This window comes from Callorhinus ursinus, unplaced genomic scaffold, assembly GCF_003265705.2.
Source record: "Callorhinus ursinus isolate GAN/ISIS: 27379988/994484 unplaced genomic scaffold, GSC_fseal_2.0 scaffold2, whole genome shotgun sequence".
Lineage (NCBI taxonomy): Eukaryota > Metazoa > Chordata > Mammalia > Carnivora > Otariidae > Callorhinus > Callorhinus ursinus.
In genome coordinates, this window is record NW_027397064.1 from 41,419,297 (window position 1) to 41,441,162 (window position 21,866).

Consider the following 21,866-nt stretch of genomic DNA (forward strand, 5'->3'; position numbering starts at 1 on the left):
GGGTTCTGGGGGGGGGATGGGTTAGCCTGGTGATGGGTATTAAAGAGGGCACGTACTGCATGGAGCACTGGGTGTTATACGCAAACAATGAAGCATGGAACACTACATCAAAAACTAATGATGTAATGTATGGTAATTAACATTAACAATAATAAAAAATTAATTAATTTTTAAAAAGAGAGAGTACTAAAATTCTTTCATATAATGAACAAGGGAAAGTAGAGTGTTTTGTTACTTTTTTCAATGTTACCAGGATGTACAACCACATTCATCTGAGACATTCCCTCTAAATGCTTCTGATGCAGAAGTCAATTTGGTATACTTTCAGTATAATAATATTAAACAATACTTCAGGATGCTAATAAATACTCACATATATTCATGCCCCTAATACTCAGGAGAAAGTACATTTAACTCTTCTCACTAAGGAGTTAGCCAGGCATATTACATCTTACACAAAGGTTGGTCTGCTTGCTTAGGATACAGCAATTTAAATAAACGTCTTCCTATTCTAGCCTAAAACATCTAGTAGGTCTCCTAGAGGCAACAGAAACTGTATTTACTTGGGCTATTTGCAAGAGAACTGAGAAGGGATGAGAATTATATGATTCTTTATTATGATGATGATTTATATGAATCCACAAACACATCCTTTATTTCTGACCTTATTAGAAAAAAAATTTTAAGTGTGCACTGAAAAGCCAAAAAAGAGAGACCAAAAGAAGCAGAGAGGAAAGACCTCTCATAAATAAAAACAATCCATTAAGGAAGTATTTAATATTCAAAAGAAGAAAAATGGAGTTAACGTTTTCTTTAATATATACTTCTTTTTTTCATGCCAACTACACCTAGAAAAATGGCCCTAGGTATCACTAAAACCCAACAGTAGAATGGTTTCATGCATTCTGAACTAGGCCATAGGCCAGACTCTGTTTTAAAACAAAATGGCTGGGAGAGGGGGCACCTGCTGCTCCCTGGAGAGGCAACGGAAGCAGGGAGAACAGCTGGTCTCATGTCAAGTCCACGGAAAAACGTGCACAGGAACAGGAACATGAGTGCCCAACCTTTGTCGCAATAAATTAACATTTAAATCAAATTTCAAGTTCTCAGACGCATGAAATGCCAAAAGCACTCTAACTGTGATGCATTACATATAATTTGGCAGATGAGGGAAGAAGGTTTAGGGATTAAGGGGGAAGTCAACCTGAGAAGGGTTTCAAAAATAACCACCTCAAACCAGCAATTTAAATTGAGCAAAGAAGCTGAAAGGGAACTCTCTGCCCCAGGGCTTGGATCTGAAGTCTATTTATGGAAACCGCAGCAGCAAGACAAGGACCTCACTGCAGGTAACAGTAATTAAGCAATCTTTCTCTGTAATTAAACCCGCTTTACCAACTTTTCAAATACAAGTTTCAAGCAGGTTTGTATGGATTCTAATTTTTACACTTCTACCCAACTTCATAATCCAAAGCGGGGGAGAGGACGGAACAAAGGCCGAGCCATACAACAGGGAATTGGTAAAAGTAAAAAATTCTGAAAACACGACCTCTGCAAACCAAAACACACCAATAAAGGAAATCCGCTGAACAGGTGATACCAACATTCATTTAGTTATTCAAGCATAGTTTTGTTCCGCTCTGGGTTTGTTTTGTTTTGTCATTTTTAGCATCCAAGTACTTTGCTGGAGGAAACAGTAACACCCACCCCCCAATTCTCAGGGTAAAAATGGACATGGAGAGAAACGGCATAGAGATACTTCCCTTGCATCCTACAAATGGACTGAGTCCCCTTACTGTGACTATTGGATCCAGCCTTCGTTTGGTTCAGAATCACTAACTCAAGATTTCCATAAACTATCAGAGGAAGCCACATGGGAGAATCCAATGAGCACGAACGCAAAGCACTGAGGATATGTCTTATTTGACACATTTATGTCTACCTTCATCCTTCCCAAGACCCCCACAGAAACCCATGTTGTTCTGAGGAAGGCAACTTTATCCCATGTGCCAGGAATGTAGCACCTAATCTATAGAGACAGATAGATAACCAACACATTACCATCTTCCAGCCACTGTCATCGATTCAGGGCTGGTCGAAAAACTGAGCCTCAGCCTTCTATCCACATCTGGATGGCAGGATTTACAGATGTGATACGTGGAACCGACATGGTCATGTCTACTTTCATGGCGGGGGAGGGGGGGTTCGTCTGCGCAGGATGGCAACACATGGAGGAAAGCAGGGCAAAAAAAAAACAAAAAAACAAAAAACTGAGAATTAGGCAGGAGCCCTAATGACATCACAAACCTCTAGATCAAGTTGCATTTGAAACCTGCTCCATAGCTCCTAAGTCTACACACACGGAGCCCAATTAAATTCTCCTTACTGTTTAAGCCGTTTGAGTTGGATTTTCTATTATTTGCAACAGAAAACATCCTACCTAATAGAAGAAGCTGGTACAAGGAAGTGGAGTGTTAGAAGTAACACAGAAGGAGCATGGACCGGCTGAACCAAGGCCACGAGGGGGAGGGCGCGAGGACCTCCCATCTTGGATTGGCAAGATGATCACCTCTGATGTAACAGTAAACAACTGATTAAAACCGTGGCTTCTCGTGCCTTATGCCTTGGACCTTGTGCCTCCAACCTGACAGAATTTGCGAAAAATTCAGATGCTGGAGTATGTGTTGGCTACTTAAGGATCTACAAGAAAAAGAGCCCTGTTGTGAAACTGGCCGGTGTGAAAACCAGAGCGGCGAACAGGGCGGGGGGCTGCTATATGGAGCCACTCTGGCTGGAGGTGGGGAATGCAGAGGAAACGTGACCTGTGCTAAGCGCCACCTGTTCTGTCTCTATGGCCTGAGGCAGGGATAGCACTCCCACCATGAAGATGTAGCACACTGGAGGCATCACCCACTCTACTGCTTCGTCCACTTCTTAACTGTTCCTGGGGGATTCTATCAACCAAGGGCTAAGACACTCTGCAGATCATCCATGGCTAGATCCCACTGCCAGGAAACAAGTTCTCAGACCAAGTTCTAGGTTCAAAACCTTGGGAGTTGGCAGTATCTTTAATGTTGGTTACTAGTCCATGGACCCAAGGATGCAAGGAAATCTTAAAAGCCAACACATTTTAAGGGACCTATGCTGCTGAAGAAGTCTGGCTCACAGGACTTCACATGACTTGATCCTTAGGAAAGTCAAGCCCAAGACCTCCAACCCCTCAGAACCACGACGACAAACCGCTACAACACTGCAGCCCCTGCCAAAGCCATCTTGCCCAACGCTCATCTCAAATGTGGCCACGGAAGACAGGGGACAAAGGAGAGCTTCTCAAAGAGCACAACCTCTGAAGAAGGCGTGGCTATGCTTCCAGCCATACAGGAAAGAGCTGCCTCATGTGGGCCAGGGCACGTTATTTTCATAACCATAAGTACGGTGAGAAAGGTGTATGTGAACACTGGGCAGCCAAAGGGGACAGCCACTGTAGACATTTGTCTTTCTTTTCAAAGGGACACTCTCCAGGACAGAGTCCTACTCGTACTGGTACCCTAATCTCCCTTTGAGGGAGTCCCCAGTTAGCTTACGATGACAAGTAATCTAGCAAGAAGTAGTACTGAGTTCCCACTGCAGAATTCAGAGGAGGCGGATCTGCTCTCTCCACCCCAAGGCACAGAGCTTATGCACAGCCGATCACATCGTCCTGGGTTGGGAGTCCTGGGTGATGGTGAAAGCTGGGGGTGACAGCTGGAGGGACTACTCATCACTCACCGTAGCAACAGCCACAGCACGAAGCCCAGGGGTCCCTGTGCCAAGGGTTCTGCTGTGGATCCTGCTGCCCAGCCGTCCAGCCCTTCTTCGGTTCCTGCCTATCCTCCAAGCCTGTATCCTTCCTGATCTTCCAACCTCTTTGCAGTTTTGTGAGTCTCTACATCCTTTCTGCATTGCACACAATCAAGATCCCTAACTGACAGGAACACTTCGTACAGTACCCAACATACAGGATTATACCACTGTTACAGCTTCATTCTTGTGTAAAACCTAACCTTTTTCCCCCAGCATTGGTGAAAGCAATCTACAAAATACAATCACGAGGGTAGCCTTTGGAACAACCCCAGAGGAGCCTGGAAGCAGGGTCTCTTTATCTAAGGGTGCTGATCTAGCCCAGCCACCAGCCCACCTACAGCTGCAGGAGGTTGCCCCAGCTTTCCACCTGTTTGTCCAATCAAGAAAAACAAAATATATGATTGCAACTATTCTTTCCCCGACCTACTCTCATCTCATAAACTTCCAAAGTTACTACCTGTATTTCAGTGTATACCAATTCATTTACTGGCATCTTTCCCAGTGTAAAAATACCACTTAAAATATTGAAAGCATCATTTCAAAAATTCCTCAAAAATCCAAAAGAAAATGCAGCTTAAACATCCTATAGCATCTTAAAATGGCCACCTGAAGCCTAATATTTAAATATACGTAGTCTACCCGAGTCACCAGCCCTAAATTCCAAGCCACCTATACTGTTAATGTCATCTGTGTTTGGGAGTCAAGACCAGCATTCTCCAAGCCAATAGCCCTGCACACAGACACAGCCAGACCAGAGGGTTTATCCCTGTGAAATGCATGGTTATTCCATTCGATATCAAACAGCAAGAGTGAAAAACTATTCCAAGTTAATAATTAATTAGTTTAGTAACAACTGAATAACAACTAAGAAAAAATCCAGGATAAGCTAAAATAAAGCATCCAGTCATCTCCCATGTTATTCAAAGTTCTTGGGGTAACACAGATGAGAACAAACACATTTTTAAGTTGAAGTTTTATTGTAAAACTGGAAGGAAAATTCACAGATCAGAGCTGAGGATGCAATGATTAACAAGGATTAATATCAAGTCATTAGCATAATTTTAAAGTTGAGGGAACTCTTTTTTTAAAAGATTTTATTTATTTGACAGAGAGAGACACAGCAAGAGAGGGAACATAAGCAGGGGGAGTGGGAGAGGGAGAAGCAGACTCCCCCGCAGAGCAGGGAGCCCGATGCAGGGCTCGCTCCCAGGACCCCGGGATCATGACCTGAGCCGAAGGCAGACACTTAAAGACTGAGCCACCCAGGCGCCCCAAGTTGAGGGAACTTTCAAAGCAAAGCTCTAAAAACCACTTGCTGGAAAACTTAATGAAAGCAAACCTCTATTGCTTCAGCAACTGGAAATGAGGATGTTGAAAACACATCTACTGCAATGTCATTAGCAGTATACATCGGGAGGCAACACCTTCGGGGAGTCTTCTTAGCATAATAACAATTGTTCTTATCTGACTCTGGTTCCATTCCTGACCTCCTTGCGGGGGCGGGGGCATGTATGTGATAACCCCTTTTCTGGACAATCAGCTCTCTGGTGTCAGGAGTCACAGCTTGTTCGTCTTTATTTCCCCAAAGGCATAGTGCACTGCCTTAGCACATGGTAGGCATTCAGAGAAATACAAAGGGAAAACAAGTACGCAAATTTACAACTGACAACTGAATCATTCGATAATTCAAGTTCTTGCAGCCGCCATGGCTGGTCTGACCAGAAGGCAAAAAAATGACTGCAGCTTCAAGCCACTTTGATCCATTCCTCTGAAAACATAATATTACCCACAAAGGACAGGAAACAGAATTGAGCCATTTGACTCCCAAAGAGATCACTAAAGCTTTTAAGAATAACATGAGAAGCACATTTAAGTAACCAAACTGGGCCAATGTGGCAAGATTTCATGAACAAAATAAATCTCAGCAAATCCTGGTGGCAAAACAAAGGCAAAAGAGGGGCCAAGTCTATAGGACATTGTTGAGAACCTAATACAATGAGCTTAAATGACTGAGAAAAACTGGAATTTCCTTCCTCGATCTTTTAAAATAGCATGCATCTCCTCTCTGAGAGCAGTTAGATTAAATTTCCATGCAATTCAGCTCAACCACCACTTAGACAGTATTGAACCCTGTTGGTCTCTGGCGTCGTGTTAAGTGCTCCGGACACGCTGCGGATCATCATGGCACCCCCCACACACACCACCTCCTCCAGGACCCCACAGTCCAGTAAGAGTCAGGAAAAGAAAATAAACCACTTCTGAAATTTCAAATAACCTTTTAATGATTAGAAACAACACATATTCACTAAAGGAAAAAAAATTTAAAAATGTAACTGAGCAAAATACAAGCCAAATTCAACACCCTCACATTTTAGTCTAAATCCTTTTGAATTCATTAGGATCCTGATGAAACCTGATTTTTATGACCAAAGAATTGGCCATCATTTCTGGTTTCATAAGTTTTGATACAAATTCTGATACATTTCTAAATTTTGATGTATGTTTGCTTCCAGGTAGGAATGTGAAAGAGATCTGGAAGACCTGTGGAACTTAATGAAGGTACACCAATAACACCCCCACCGTTTTTAAATTCAACCAAGTTGCCTGACCATCTGCCCCTTGATTCTTTACCTTCTCCCCTCCCTCAAATGAGCAACCCAGATTGTCAACAGCCTGCCCACCAACCATCTCTCCCACGTGGCTGAGTCTAACATCTCAACACATGTCCAAACCTTCTATCTCCTACCATCCTGTATCAAAATACCCCCCAAAACAAAAACAAAACCCTTTTATTCTCCCTAGATCCCACAAAGTCACAAGAGACCCAGTTTCTCACCCCCGGCCTCTCCCTGCCTGTTACCTTCTCCCCCCAAAGCCATCCTGTCTCTCGATTACATCAGCGTCATCACTCGCAGTCCCACCCCCCCCTTCCCCACTTGTGACTGCCCTAGCCCGCCTTCATCCTTTCTCACTGGAAGGCAACAGCCTTCTCCATGGTCTCTCTCAGTCTTGTCTTGCCACCACAGCCTCTGCCATCCCTCTCCTTCCCCCATGCATGGGCCACACTTCCCAAGTCGCCTCTCTAGATCACAACCTGATCAGGTTTAAAAAAAAAAAAAAAAAAAACCTTTAAGTATTGCTTTAAAGCCTCCAATAGCTCTCAATAAGCCTATAAGTCAATATTCAAATTCCTCAGCAGACCCTCAAAATCACAAAACATGGAATCACCCTATGACCCAGCAATTCCATTCTGGGGTATAAAAGCAGGAATTCAAAAATATATTTGCACACTCATATTCAAAGCAGCATCATTCCCAACAGTCAAAAGGGGGAAGCCACCCAAATGTCCACCCACGGATGAATGGATAAACAAAATGTGGTGTGTGCATACAACGCAATAGTATTCAGGCTTAAAAAATCAGGAAATTCTGACACATGCCACCAAATGGATGAAACTGGACGACATCACGCTAAGTGAAACAAGCCAGTTGCCAAAGGGCAAACGCTTTATGAGTCCACTTACGTGAGGTACTAGAGTCACCAAATTCATAGAGACAGAAAGCAGAATGCTGGTCACCAGACAGAATGGGAAGCTGTAGTTTAAATGAGCACAGCGCTTCAGTTTCAGAGGACAAAAAAGTTCTGGAGAGGGATGGTGGTAATGGCTGCACAACAGGGTGAGGGCACTTCATATCCCGGAACCATGTACTTAAAAAGGCTAAAATGATGGGGCGCCTGGGTGGCTCAGTCGGTTAAGCATCTGCCTTCAGCTCAGGTCATGATCCCGGGGTCCTGGGATCAAGCCCCGCATCTGGCTCCCTGCGCAGCCGGGAGCCTGCTTCTCCCTCTCCCTCTGCCTGCCACTCCCCCGCTTATGCTTGCTCTCTCTCTCTCTCTGGCAAATAAATAAGTAAAATCCTTAAAAAAAAAAAAAAAGGCTAAAATGCTAAGTTTTATGCTATCTATCTTTAACTACATGCACAATAATTCCTTGTCAGAGATGGAGGCTTCACAACCTAACTATGGCCTTCCTCCCCAGGCTCACCTCTCCCCGCTGAGCCCCCACCCAAGGCAACACACACAACACAGGCAGATGCCAGGCCTCCGATGGCTCTGTCAGCCAGGCCCCTGCTAATGGCACTGTGGCTATACACCAGCCCAAACAAAGCCAGCTTCCAAGGTTCTAGAATGAGGACAGGGACTATCATCAGGTGGCTATAAAGAAGTCAGCGTGGATCCAGAGGACGGGGTGTCCCGCTCAGGGGAGCCTCTGACGGTCTCTGGACTTGCTCTGGAGCTAATCCAAGAGGAATGATGTGGGTGCACAGAGAAGCAGCTTGGGACCACAGAGGACAGACAGAAAAGCTGCTTTAGGTCCTGAGAGTGGTTCTAGTAGTAGGCTCTCAAGAGGTTCAGCCAAGCTTCATGCCTTAAATAAATCCTCCCTGACCGAAACCAGAGCGAGTGGCCACTCCTCACCGGCAGCGTGTGCTGAGAAGCCAGGAGATCCCCTGCACAGCAGTGCGTCTGCGGGTCTCCTCGTCCCTGGAGAAGGCCTGAGTGACCTCCCCGCCCCCCACTGGCTGGCACATCAGAGACACATAGGCTGCTCTTCCTGCCAAGACTGTTTCCGTCAACTCTACCCTTCCCATCCAGCTCACAACAGACAGAGGATAATCAGAGAACTTCAACTGATACACAAGGAATGGAAAGACTCGGGATACAAACCAACAGGCAAGACAGTTTCTCAGTACTTACCAACCTAAAGGGCAAGTGGTAGGACAATTTACTCAAGTAGCATGGTTTTCAAAGGAGAAGAGGGTTGGGCGGAGGGGCAGAGAACCACAGAGGGTGCTTTGCAGGGCTCCCCAGAGTAACTGAGAAGGTGGGCCCCAGCATGCAGGTATGAAAGGGCTCAGTGATGCTGATTTGCGCTCCTATCAACACACTTCCTTAGGGAAACTCACAGAAGCTGTGTTGATGCACAGCATTTCCTACATAAAATACCATTATCTGATTTCCCAGTTCTTTATTCTATGGTTAAAACCACTTCATCTTGAAGGTTCCCCCCCCACCATAGCTTTTTGTTATAAATATTTAATGGATTGCTGGTAGGTTGGCTTTGTTAGAATCTTAGAGTAGGGAAGAAATACTCCCAACTACTGGCAATTTCCATCCAGTAAGTTGTCTTGTGTTCAAACTCTGGGTAATACAAAGAACATTAAATTATCAGATAATGATAAAGTAGAATAGATTTGGACAGGGGCTGAAAACAAATAGCTAAAAGCATACAGAAGTCCATAAGCCAGGAAGCCAGACTCGGATCCTAAAAAGCTCTCTGAATGGGAGGGGCAATTAATTCAACCTTCTGGTGATCTAAGAGTTAACACCCCAAGGGGGATCACCCCACAGGCAGAGAGGGGCCAGGAACCACCCACTGTCAAAGTCAAGGTTTGTTTCTGTCTGGGTATAAAAAGGCTGGACAACCACCATCAGCCAGGAGCTCAGCTACCCTCAATCCCAGGAACAGGCCAGTTATTAAGGATGTGAAAGATAGCACAGAACTTTACAATCGTAAAGTGACTGGTTAAAAACAAAGTTTTTCCAACTGTGAAAATGGGGACTATATTATCTAGACTAATCAGAAGGATTTTTGAGTCAAACAGGGACAGTGGCTGCTATGGCAACATCGAAGGTTTGGGATTACAAGCTACAAACTCTCTCTTCTGATGTCTGAGCAAAATCTGTTAGAATCTCAGCAAGCCCTTCTGTTAGAAGAGAGAGAAATGGACCCAGGAGGTGTGGCACAACTGGTTTCTGGAAGAGGCAGGGCAAGGAGAAAGCGTTCCTGACCCCTCTGAGCGGTCTTTCACACCTATTATGTTGCATGTACCCATCAACCTCATTCCCAAGTCAGCAAACTTTTCGCAACACACCCAGTTTTTTAAAGAGAAGCTGCGCTTCCACACTGGGAAGAGTCATTTGCTACAGAAGTTTGGTAACAAGAGTTTACCATCACTGAGAATTCCCTTTTGATCTGCCCCAATACAGGACAGCATAGGCTTTGGATCACAGTCTTAGGCTCGAACCCAAGGGAATTAATTTATCTCTGGAATTTGAATTTCTGATCTAAAAGCTCAGGGATGACAACATCCATTCCCCAGGGTTCTGAGGCAGGCTGGCTAAGAAAGCAAAGCCCCTAAGAGGGCAGGATCTCACTGGATGCTAGCTCCCTCCTTCCCCATGCCTATTTCTCCTGACCCTGAAGAGCTCACCTACCGGCATGTGCATCCAGCATGTGCATCCGAGGGCAATACCCAAGAGAGTTGCCTCATTTGCAAAAGTCATCCCATGGGGTTCAATACCCTGAGGAGTAAAAGCAGCCAAAGTCACTGTCCCCAACGTCATTTCCTGGAGGAAGCTCTGCAGAGTCATGGCAGGAACGATGCCAAAGGGCAAGGCAACATCAGAGAATGCCATCCACCACCAAAACTGGGTCCAAAAGCCACCCCTGCCCTCCCTCTCCACCCACCTCCCACCCCCAACTTGGCAGCCCTCACCGGCCAAAATCCTAGAAGGTCTAGAATGGACATCAAGCAATCTCTGGCTCTAGGGGGAACCTATGGCCACGCTATCTTAGTCACACTGGGTCTGAGAAGAATTAATGAGCTAACGTCTGAAAAGTGCTCTGAGTTCCTCCGGGACAAGGTAGCCAAAAACCATAAACCTCTGTTACGGCCAGAAACACAAACGCAGCTGCACGTGGAGTGTGCTAATTATAACCCATGGACTTCTCAAAGTGTTCCCTCAAGGTAGATAAAAAAATTCCAAGAAGCTGAATGTGTTTAGATTGGCAAACCTGAGCCCCAGGACCCCTAGGTGAATGTAAAAGTGCTCAGATTTAACTGACACACCCGACAGCTCAGACTTGTTCCTGGCCGGTGCACAGATACCAAGTGCGACCAGTGAGTATTAAACTGAATACAGCCACCCAGGGAAAACCAACTTTCCTTCCAAATGAACTGGCTTGTTAATCAGAGGGTCCAGGTCCCATCCCATGTGCTGAGAGCCTCACCAAGTCATCCTGTCCCTTGCCCCGCTTCACCTGCTGACACTGCCTGTAGATTGGTTCTTTCTGTTCCCTTCATACTTGATCCTACCATCCCATCACTCAAGGCACTCCCTTATAATTAAAAGACCAGTGCATTGCCCCTGGTGAGCACTCACAGAGGATTTCCTGTACCCGTCAGTTTGGGGAGTCCCTATGGATTGTTTTTCTTTAAGACATCTGGCTGAACAAAGATGCTCACAAGAAAACAGCCCAGGGTACCCCAGAGCAGACTTAAAAAGGCACCTTCCCATCATTCAGGCTCTTTGAAGGGACAATAGAGGGAAATGTATTGAATTTAGTGCACTTGTTCTTTGCGGCAAGGAAGCAAGTCAGCTCTCAGGGAAACATCAGCTGTTGCTTTCTGCAAATCATAGAGGTTAGAATGACTACCAGAGTGGCTCCAGAAAAAACACCCAGAAGATCCAAGTCGTAGACTCAGCTCTGCAGCTGGCTCAGAGTGAGACCTTGGGCATACTGCCAATGCTGAGCCTCAGTTTCCCCACAAAGGGGGAATACATCATCTCCTAAGATCCTGTCCCAGTCTGTCATCACCAATTCAACAAAAAAATGCTCAAATCTGCAAAGACTGAGTTCCTTAATTTTTCGGTGAACATTCATCCTGTCTCTGGTTATAAAGAATGTTAAGGACCAAGAATGCCAGTCCACAAGAATCTTTCTCAGTGACATTTACTCAGAGGTTAAGGAAAGTAGCTCTTTATTCTGACCTCACCAGCAGAAAAATGTATTAAGGGTCTAACCATATACAGCACAGTAGGAAATGCAAGGAGTCAACTGGATCTTCCTAACTACAGGCATCAAGGCATGAGTGAATGTGTTCTGTTTACAACTATATGGCTAGTTGCAAAATGGCACTATTTTAATGAGTTAATCTAGTTATGAAAGCAAAAAAGGGGCCTACAGATTACAAAATTAAGAAACCTATATAGTAAAAGGAGAAAAATACGCATCACTCAACACTGCATTTTGGTAATGTCTCTGTACTTGTGGTTAAGAAAAAGTTTTTTAGAATAATAAAAATTCAGAAACTTCCTCAAGCAGTGAATATTCACTGAAACAAAGTCTACTAAATCAACTATGTAATCAAAGGGAGAGATGTTTATACATTTACATTAGGATTTCATGAGTCTTTATTACTTGAGAATTGATCAAACAAAAATAGCTAAGATGTTTCCAAATAAGACACTGATGATGTAAATTGAGAAAGCAGAACTACTTTGTCATTAAAAAAGAATTTTTAAAGAAAAGAGCTAAATTGCAGTGGGTTACTTTACCTGTGTTGATTAAAATCAACAATCAGAATTGGGAAGTTTTTTTTTTTTTAAGATTTTATTTATTTATATGACAGAGAGAGACACAGCGAGAGCGGGAACACAAGCAGGGGGAGTGGGAGAGGGAGAAGCAGGCTTCCCGCTGAGCAGGGAGCCCGATGCGGGGCTCGATCCCAGGACCCTGGGATCATGACCTGAGCCGAAGACAGACACTTAACGACTGAGCCACTCAGGCGCCCCTGAGAAGTATTTTCTGAGCCAAAGTTTTTCGAATTTTTCTCATGTTGGAAGCAATACTGAATTTAAAGTCAAATGCACCATAATACATATCTTGGATATCTCTAAGTACATTCTGAAGTATTTATGAAGAACTAAAACATATACGATACAGCAAATCAACATATAAGGCATGCCATAACATAACTTTTTAAGTCATAAATTAAAAGTTTACTAAAATTTGACTAAATTTAAATTTATAAATGTTAACTAAATTTGAATAATAGTTCTCATTTCCAAAAGTTCTGTAAGGCACAGCAATTATTCATAGGCTTATATGAGGATACAAACATACAAATGTCCCCCCCCCGGACACACACACACATATATACACTATTTCTTTTTACTAGAATATAAGCACACACTTAACCTGTAAACTACACATAAATCAATTTTTAAAGTTAATCAGTTTGCCCATTATAAAATAAATTTTCAATAAATTTTCCCAAGGGAAATTTGGGTAAGAAATAAGATATTCGGGGCGCCTGGGTGGCTCAGTCATTATGCGTCTGCCTTCGGCTCAGGTCATGATCCCGGGGTCCTGGGATCGAGCCCCACATCGGGCTCCCTGCTCCGCGGGAAGCCTGCTTCTCCCTCTCCCACTCCCCCTGCTTTTGTTCCCTCTCTCGCTGTGTCTCTCTCTGTCAAATAAATAAATAAAATCTTAAAAAAAAAAAAAGGAATAAGATATTCAATAGTCAACCACATTGTATATGCCTGATTAAGAAAAATTCATTTCCCTCTCCCACTAATTTATCAAAATAAGGTCTTCAAAATATCATATTATTACATTTTAAGTCATCGAATTAAAAGGCATAAAAACTTAAAATTCACAATCCACCCTTAATCATGTCTCTCAATAAGTAGGCAGGCAGGCAGAGAGATTAAAAGGAAACTATAAAGTTCTTTTTAAACGACATAATTGTAAGGTCCCCTAGTTTAGGAATTAAATAAAACTGCTTACCGACTTTTCTTCTCCATTGTTTTTTCCACTGATTTAACTAGTACTTTAGCATTCCGTTCATATGAAAGGAAGAGACAAACATTCGTTGTGACAGGGAGAACACACTAAGTACAACAAATATTTTGCACAGAGATAAGAAGGGGAAACTAGGTCAATATCCTGTGGCCGGGAAGAAGCAGCCTGAGCTTCCATCCAGAACTGTATTATATGATTAACCAGGCTGGACTCTCTTCTCTCCAGGCTACTGCTCTGACCCATGCACCTGGGATACACAGACTCTGGGAGAAAGGAATTAGAGATGCATCTACTACTTCCCAGCCTTTGGCAATCTAATTGGGGAAAGAAAACATGTAAGAACCGTATAACTCATAGAACAAGTGCCACACAGGGCAGGTGATTCACCGCAGAAAGAGGAATATAGAGCCTCGGGTTTATGATCAGAGGCCGAACTAGTACTATGGTGTAGGAGGATCAGACAAGGACGGCTGAAGAGGAGAAACTTGACCTGGACTTTCTGAGGATGAGCAGTATGTGGTCCAGCAGAAGAACAAACCATTCAGAAGACAGTGACTAGGAAGAACAACAGCAGCAGACAGCTGGGGCAGGGCCCCAGTAGAGCGTGAGGCTGGGAGGAAAGGTAAGCTGAGACAAGACGGAGAGTCCAAACTGAGGAGCTTACAGCTGGGAATGTGGTGGGAACGGGTGGGAGAGGAGAGGGAAGAGTATCTACTGTGTCTGTGCTGCAGTCAGTGCACCCAGAGGGCCACAAGTGTGACTGGCTGTTATCCAGTCAGTCACTGGTGACCATGGAAAATAAGATCGAAGATAGCCATTATAGATTATGGGGAGTCATCAAAAATGTCTTGAGCAGCGACAGACAACAAAAAATATAAAGGCTGTTTACTTAGTGGATAGTCTAAATTAGCTGGGAGAAAGCTAGAAGCAAGAAGCAAAATTGCTCTGTGCAGTTGTTCAGTTTGTGCACTGCATAAAAAGCCAAGGGGGAAAGTGGGCACTGACATCAAGTGGAGCTCTGTGGGATAGTGTCTGCCCTGAAGGGTACCTTTTTCCAATTGTACGGTAAAGATACCATACTAGCTAGCAGCAGGGAAACCAGCTAGGGCACAAATCTAGAACTAGGGTAGAACTAATGGAAGCGAAACAGGTGGATAAGTGCAAGAGAAATAACAGACGACTCTATCATAAAAGGCAGAACACTAATCGTTGGAGGGGGCAAGAGAGACAGGAGGGTTTAAGACTAAAGTAGGCTCTCTCACCCAAATGCATAAGGATTGACAGTTTGGCTGCTTGGTTTAAAGGGGAAAAAAAAAAGTCAAAGTTGGAAGTCATTTAAAAAGATAAATACCAAAACATATTTTTTTTAAATTAAACCCTATCATCATACATTTATTTGCCCGTGTTTTGCTATAATGCTGAGGCCTTTTCTTCAAGTCTATGTCCACCGGCTGCAGTACCCAGCGGTACTTTCTTTTATAAACCATCTCAAGGCATCACCCTTTAAAAGGTCAAATTTCTTGGGACGCCTGGGTGGCTCAGTCGGTTAAGCGTCTGCCTTCGGCTCAGGTCATGATCCCGGGGTCCTGGGATCGAGTCCCACATCGGGCTCCCTGCTCAGTGGGGAGCCTGCTTCTCCCTCCGCCTGCTGCTCCCCCTGCTTGTGCTCTCTCTCTCTCTCTCTCTCTCTGGCAAACAGATAAATAAAATCTTAAAAAAAAAAAAAAGGTCAAATTTCTTTAAAAGAAATAGTGAGGCTATAAAGACACCAGAGAAACAGTGCAGATGCTCACTACTCCTCGGTGGGAAGGTTATCCACATTGCCGAATGCAGGCAGGGTCACACGGGCTTCCCCACAGTCTTTCCCTCTGCCCTAGGGGTCAGCAGGGTTCCAGAGGGGGCTGCTTCATCACACTGTGTCCCCTAGTATGGATGAGGGCGACACAGAGCAGAGCCGTGGGCCTGGCCGTCAGTGGACGCACCGAGTGAGCGCAGATTATTGCTCTGAGCCAGTAAGATTCCTGGGTCTTACATAATCACAGCTGAACCCACCTATCCTGAATGGCTGACAATATTAGTGGGCACACTCTTCTTTTAGGACTCCCCAACTCCTTTACAGTTACCTCAGCCACTCTAAAATCAGCCGTCATTCCGTTTTAGAAACTTACTTTTTATCAGGTGCTTTCCAAAACATTCAAATAAATTCAAATAAATTGTCACAAAAACTAATTATTTTTGCACATTTAAAATCTTTATACTAAATAGAGGAGTAAGTATAAATGGCAAAAACAGGTTTGAGGAGAAGAAAACACAGTTGAGTCTGGATACGCACACATGTCCACTGGTGGGAACAGAAACCCAAGAGCAGGGTGCCTGGGTGGCTCAGTCGGTTAAGCGTCTGCCTTCGGCTCAGGTCATGATCCCAGAGTCCTGGGATTGAGTCCTTCACTGGGCTCCCTGCTCAGCGGGGAGCTCTCCTTCTGCCCCTCTCTCCCCCCTGCTTGTGCTCTCTCATGCGCTCTCTCATGCACTCTCTCAAAGAAATAAAATCTTAAAAAAAAAAAAAAGAAAGAAAGAAAAAGAAACCCAAGAACACACAACAGGGGAGCCCTGTAGCTTTGACCATTTCGTGTGTTATGAGCATCAGTTGATATATTTTGCAGAGAAAAAGAACACCAACTAATCCAGCAAGCCTGGAGGTCCCTAAGACCTTATACCATTTTCTAAAGCTGTGAGCCTAGAAAATTATAATAATGAAGAATACTATCGTATTACCAGGTTAAAAATCTGGCCAGTTTTTCAAAACTATATCCAACTGCCATATTTTTTCTGTCCCAAATGTACAGTCAGAAGTGCTTAAGTCATTTAAGAAAGCACAAAAATAACACTTCAAACCCACAACCAGACATAGAGTCAAGAGTACAAGGTCACATGTCATTCCATAACCCGGCTCTTAAAGATAGAATAAACACATGAGTTACTATTAAAAACTAAATTTGAGTTTCATACTTTAAAATTACATACTGCTTTAAAATTGTCAACAGAGATAAATGTTCCTCTCAAGGCTGCCTAGTAAAATCTGGGTGCTTCCATTTTGGGTGGCCAACCAGTCAATCTATCCATAATTTACATACTTTTAGAAATCTGATACTTAGCCTCTTCAATAAAAATATGAACTTTATGCAGAAATCATACTGATATACTTCAAAAGATTATTGAAAGACACACTACATAAATACATATATACCAGAAACCCCAAAACAACCAACCATAGTTTAAATAACATCCTCCACAAGTCAACCTTGTTCCCTTCACCAATATGCACACGAAGCCTCCCTCCTCGGCATCAAATAGGATAATCTTAACCTCTATAGCTTTAAAAACAAACAAACACAAAACCTACATCTGGAGACAAAAAGGCAGTAATACCATACCTGCCAAAATAATTCTGCCCCAGACTCTACTGAGATAGCAACCCATTCAGTCTTATTTTAACCAAGGCAGACCCTTGAAAAGAAAGGGAAAAAAACACTAATTTGTGAAATATGAGGTGAACTCAAATATAAAATTTTCCTGAACCCTGACCTAAATCAATGTTCCCACTATTTTTTTTTTTTTAACTGTGAGATAAGCAACCATGAGGGCAGGATCACAAAATGGTTTAGTCTTCTCATAAAATAAAACATCAATCAATCAATCATCATCATCAAAATCAAACAAGAGTTACTCTGACACCTGGAAGGAGGACTACTTTGCTACAGCATGAGGAGTCGCCACTGAGGAGTTGAAGACAGACAGAGGAACCTGACTTCAGGAAGAGAGGAGGGCCAAGGCCCAAACCTTGCAGGATGTGGACACCCAGGGGGTCAGGAGGAGCCGCGGGTTGAGACCAGAAGAACACAGGTCACCAAAGCCAAGACCCAAGTAGGACAAGAAGGAGCAGATGGTCAACCATGTGGAGGATGGGAAGGAGCACAGAGCAAGGAAGGAGACGGGGCTATCAGGCCCAGAAGCCATGTGGTAGGGGCCGAACTGTGTCCCCCTCCCAAATTCATATGTTAAGGCCTAACCCCCAGGACCTCAGAATGTGACTGTACTTGGAGACAGGGCCTTTAAAGAGGTGATTAAGTTAAAACTAGACCATTATTGTGGGCTCTTACCCAATATGACTGGTGTCCCTATAAGAAGAGACTGGAACACAGACGACACAGATGGAGGGACAACCAGATGAGAACACAGGGAGAAGGTGGCTGTTTGCAAACCAAAGAGAGGCCTTGGAAGAAACTAAAGCTGCTGACACCTTCTTCTTGGATTTCCAGCCTCCAGAACAGTGAGAAAATATGTTTCTGTTGCTTCCACTACTCAGTCTGTGGTATTTTGTTATGGTGGCCCTAGCAGACTAATAAACCATCCTACGACCCCTTCTGGCAATTGCCTACTTCCAGTCTCTTCCTCCATACAGCTAAGGTTTCTGACAAGGCCTACCTTTGACACTTGCCACATGCAAGTGTCAGAAACAGCTTCAGATAAAATGTCACCGCTTGTTCGATGCCCACTGCACTCTCTCCCTAAGCTCTCTCCTGCCCTGGCTTCCACAGGGCCATTTCTTCCTGGCTGCCCACTTCCTACTTCCATCACTCCTTATTCTTAGTGGCCTCTCCTTCCTCTAGTCCCAAAACAATGTTCCCCAGAGTTCTATCACTCACTTTCCTCTCTCCTCATTCCATCCTCCAAGCAATCTTAACATCTTCAACCAGATGCCGCCAATCCCTTCATTGGACCTCAGGCCCTGGCTTGTCCCTGAGCTCCAGGCCCAGTACCTCAGCAGTCTGCTGAGCCTCACTCACTGCCCTGAGGCCCCGTATCCCAAAGAGAACCCGTCCCCTCCGGGCCTGTGTGTGCCAGCCATTCCTGACCTCTCAAAGGAACCGGGGAACCCTCCCACACTCCAGCTATCACTGTTCTCAACATCTACTGTCAGAAAACCAATATTCAAAATATGGAAAAGGTTCTATGTACAACAATGTTAATCAATGTATTACTCACGACAGGAAAATGGTGGAGGCAACCCAAATGCCCAACCGTAAGAAATGTCTGAGGACATTATGGTACTCAGTGGAATAATATACAACCATAAAATTGATTTCAAAAACTTGGCAGTGATACAGATCTTAAAACACAGGCATAAAAAGCGTGGAAAGGAATATTCAGAAATGAACAGAGTTGACAGTTCCTCCATTTTCCAAACTTTCTGGAATGTTCTTAAGATGACTCTCTAGTACACAATGTCCAAATGAGAGTTCCAGCCATCTTGGACTTTCCGAATTGCTTGGCTGAAGGATAAATGGGAGGTTTACTCCAGACCTGCCTTCAGCTGTCATTCCAAATCCACGCTACATCTGTTGCAACGTCCAATGCAAACTCCCATTAAATAAATTTCCCCTTAAATCCTACTATCCTTGTAGCCCTCAGCATGAGATCCTAAAAAAAACTGATTAATTCTTTCAAGAAATCCCAACTGGACATATAAACAGCTGTACGACTGTGGAACTGAGCTCCCAACATCTGCCACGGTTATTAAGTGTTCTAGTAAGAAAAGATCATCATCATGCACAAGCTGCTGCCAGGAGAGCAAATGTCAAGCTGGAAGCGAAATCACAGAAGGTGAGGCCACCTCCATATCCAGTGTCTACCAGGTAAAGAGGGACATGTTCTCCATCTGAAGAGGAGAGACACTGACAGCTCTTCCAGCCAAGAGTCCATGAGACAGAAAACTGGTCACCCCCTAAGGACGTCAATTCGTACTTTTCCTTTAATATTTTACCCACACCTTTTTGTTTGTTTCCCACATCGGCAACAAATGGCAAGTATTAAGATGGGGCTGACAGTTTTACCTTTATTTCTTCAACCCTCACGCCCTATCCTTGGATGCCTCATACCAACAAACTTAACAAATTTCTCCTCCTCCATTTTTGGGGTAAACGAAATGAAACAGGCAACAGCCACCAAAATCATGCCCGCGCCTAGAAGCGTCTGTGCCAAAACCTGGTGCACAGCATACGTATATGGACAGACATACCTCCTCGGACGGCTGCCTTACTCAAAAGCAGTGTATACAGTGTTTCTGATTCAAAGGACTCCTACGATGAATCCTGCTGAAAAATAAATAGGAACTCCTAATTATACCCGTTCTATAAAGCTAGGTTTTACTGCAATTGTACAGACTTCCTTACCGCACGGAGAGAATACTCATAAATATTTATGTTACATTCAAATTGGGCATTTGTGGTTAGAGATGAAAAACATTATAAACTGTGAAATAAGGTACAGGAAGGCATTACCTCATTTAAATCCCCTCAACTAGATTTCACATTCAATTGTGAAATGTCACTGCAATCGGCAATATTTCTCAAGGAAAAGAGCTCTTCCACTCAGGCCAGGAAACACTGCTGTCATGTCCTCTTTGAAATCTGAGGTCAGTATTATTTTGAGATACTTAGAGGATGACACAGCTCACAGATAAATTCCTGCAGGTAAAATGAACTTAGCAGGAAAGCCCATTTCTTCTCCGCTCATAATTATACAAGAGGGCACGAAAGGAAAGCTGGAAAGCTCACTGAACTTTTTAAAAAGTAATTAAAATCAATGGGCTTTTGAGGAAATGTGTCAGATTTGGCAACGTTTTCTTTTTAAAAATTCATTTTGGTAATTTTCCAGAATTCTGTTCTTCCAGTTGGGAAACACTTAAAAATTCTGACAAATAATGAAATGGTAACAATACAGATCACCCTAATAAAAATAGGGAAAGAGGAAAAACTTAACTTCAGCATTCCCTCACTCTTCCCTTGCTCTCAGCCTCCCAATCCCCCAAGATTCCTGGTGCTTTTAGGAGGCACAGGACCCCCCCCGCCCCCCGGCCAGAGGTTAGGGAGTCAGTTAATAAGTAAATCAATCAATCATTTAATTATAGGTGTGAGTAAACAAAAGGCTGCTCAATTTAGATTTTTCAGAGCAACAAGCTACATTTAGTTTTACAATTAACAATAAATAAAATTTACTCTTTGAATTATAGAAATGTACGCATCACTTCTACAGGACAGCAAGGAAAGGAGAAAGATGGGGGATTAAAAGGAATAATATTCAAGGGGGAGGGGAGTAAGAGGAGCCCAAAGGAGAGTGAGTAACAGATGGCTGGAGGCCCACTCAGGGAGTGCAAGAAGGAGCAAAAAAGGAAAACAAAGAAAAAGAAACAAAGAATAAAGGGTTCCCCAAGGAACTGCATCCCCCTACCGCCTAACTTTCTGGGATAGCTCTACTAAGGGCTTTTAATAAATACCGTTGTATTTCTCCAACAGTAAGCATAAATGGGAAAGTACTCCACCACCTTGTGTAAATGCAATCTGAGCAGGTGGAACCCAGGTGTGCCCCTCTTCCAGCCCCACTTCAATGACCTACTAGGGCAACTGCCAGCCTAGCCTTTCCTCGTAAGGTTTTATCATACTATTATTTGTACAGAAGTAACATAACCAGATTAGAGAAGATGCGTAAAATCAGAGGGGTAACAGCAGGTCACCACAGTATACTGCACTAACACAATCACTGATAGCATTTTGGTTTATTTCTTTGCCATCTCTATTCCTTCATCTTTTACAGGCGTAACGAGAGTGCGGTATCAAATTATAAATTATACGCGCTGCTTGGATTCAAACAGATCTGAGCGTCTGGCTGGGAAGAGGAAGAACCCCAGGAATCCATTTTCAGGAAAGACCAAGGAGAAGTAACTAACATTTACGTGGAGTGTTTGCTGACACTCTTCCAGACACACACACGTTAACACACTGAATCCTTACCCCCGGAAGAAGGCTCTGTTATGACCGGCATTTTGCAGATGAGAAAGCAGAGGCAAATTAAGCTACATGCCCCAAGTCATGGACTACTAAGCAGAAGAGTCAAGTCTCCAAACCAATACTTTGTCCAGAGCCGGCCTGTAACCACTACACCACACTGCCTCCCACTGAGGCCTGTAAGAGTGAACCACACTCCATCACACTTGTCCCAGGCGCAAAGCCTCAACTACCAAAGAGCCATTATTCCAGTGGAGTGAGGTGTGTGTAACTCACACCAGACCCCTCCACTACCCCCAAAGCCTTCAGTGTGTATTTGGAGAAGGGGCCAGAGAGAGGGGGGCAAGGGCTTAGCCACTGGAAGAGCCAAAGGTGGCCCTGCTCAAGACCCATCCCAGTAAGGGCAGACAGGGCTTCTCCAGACTCAGAGAGCAAGGCCCCAGTCTGAGCAGGATGCGGATGTGTCTAGCAGAAGCCAGTGCGTGGGGTAATGGCGGCACTCAAACGGGGGGGGGGGGGGGGGGGGG

General features: G+C 44.0%; 1 protein-coding gene across 5 annotated transcripts in view; it reads right to left on the bottom strand.

Moving 5' to 3' along the window:
* Positions 1–21,866, bottom strand: part of MYO1B (myosin IB) — a 179,622-nt gene that overhangs the window by 147,843 nt on the left and 9,913 nt on the right. For 3 of the 5 annotated variants that reach the window (XM_025848392.2, XM_025848382.2, XM_073881049.1), the window contains exon 1: positions 10,120–10,133. The exons of 1 other annotated variant lie outside the window; for it this stretch is intronic. In XM_025848392.2, coding sequence (XP_025704177.2) covers positions 10,120–10,131 — 12 coding nt within the window. In that variant the 5' untranslated portion in view covers positions 10,132–10,133. Of the gene's footprint in view, positions 1–10,119; positions 10,134–13,480; positions 13,582–21,866 lie in introns of those variants that run through there. One more of the 5 variants, XM_073881058.1, reaches the window with a different exon arrangement.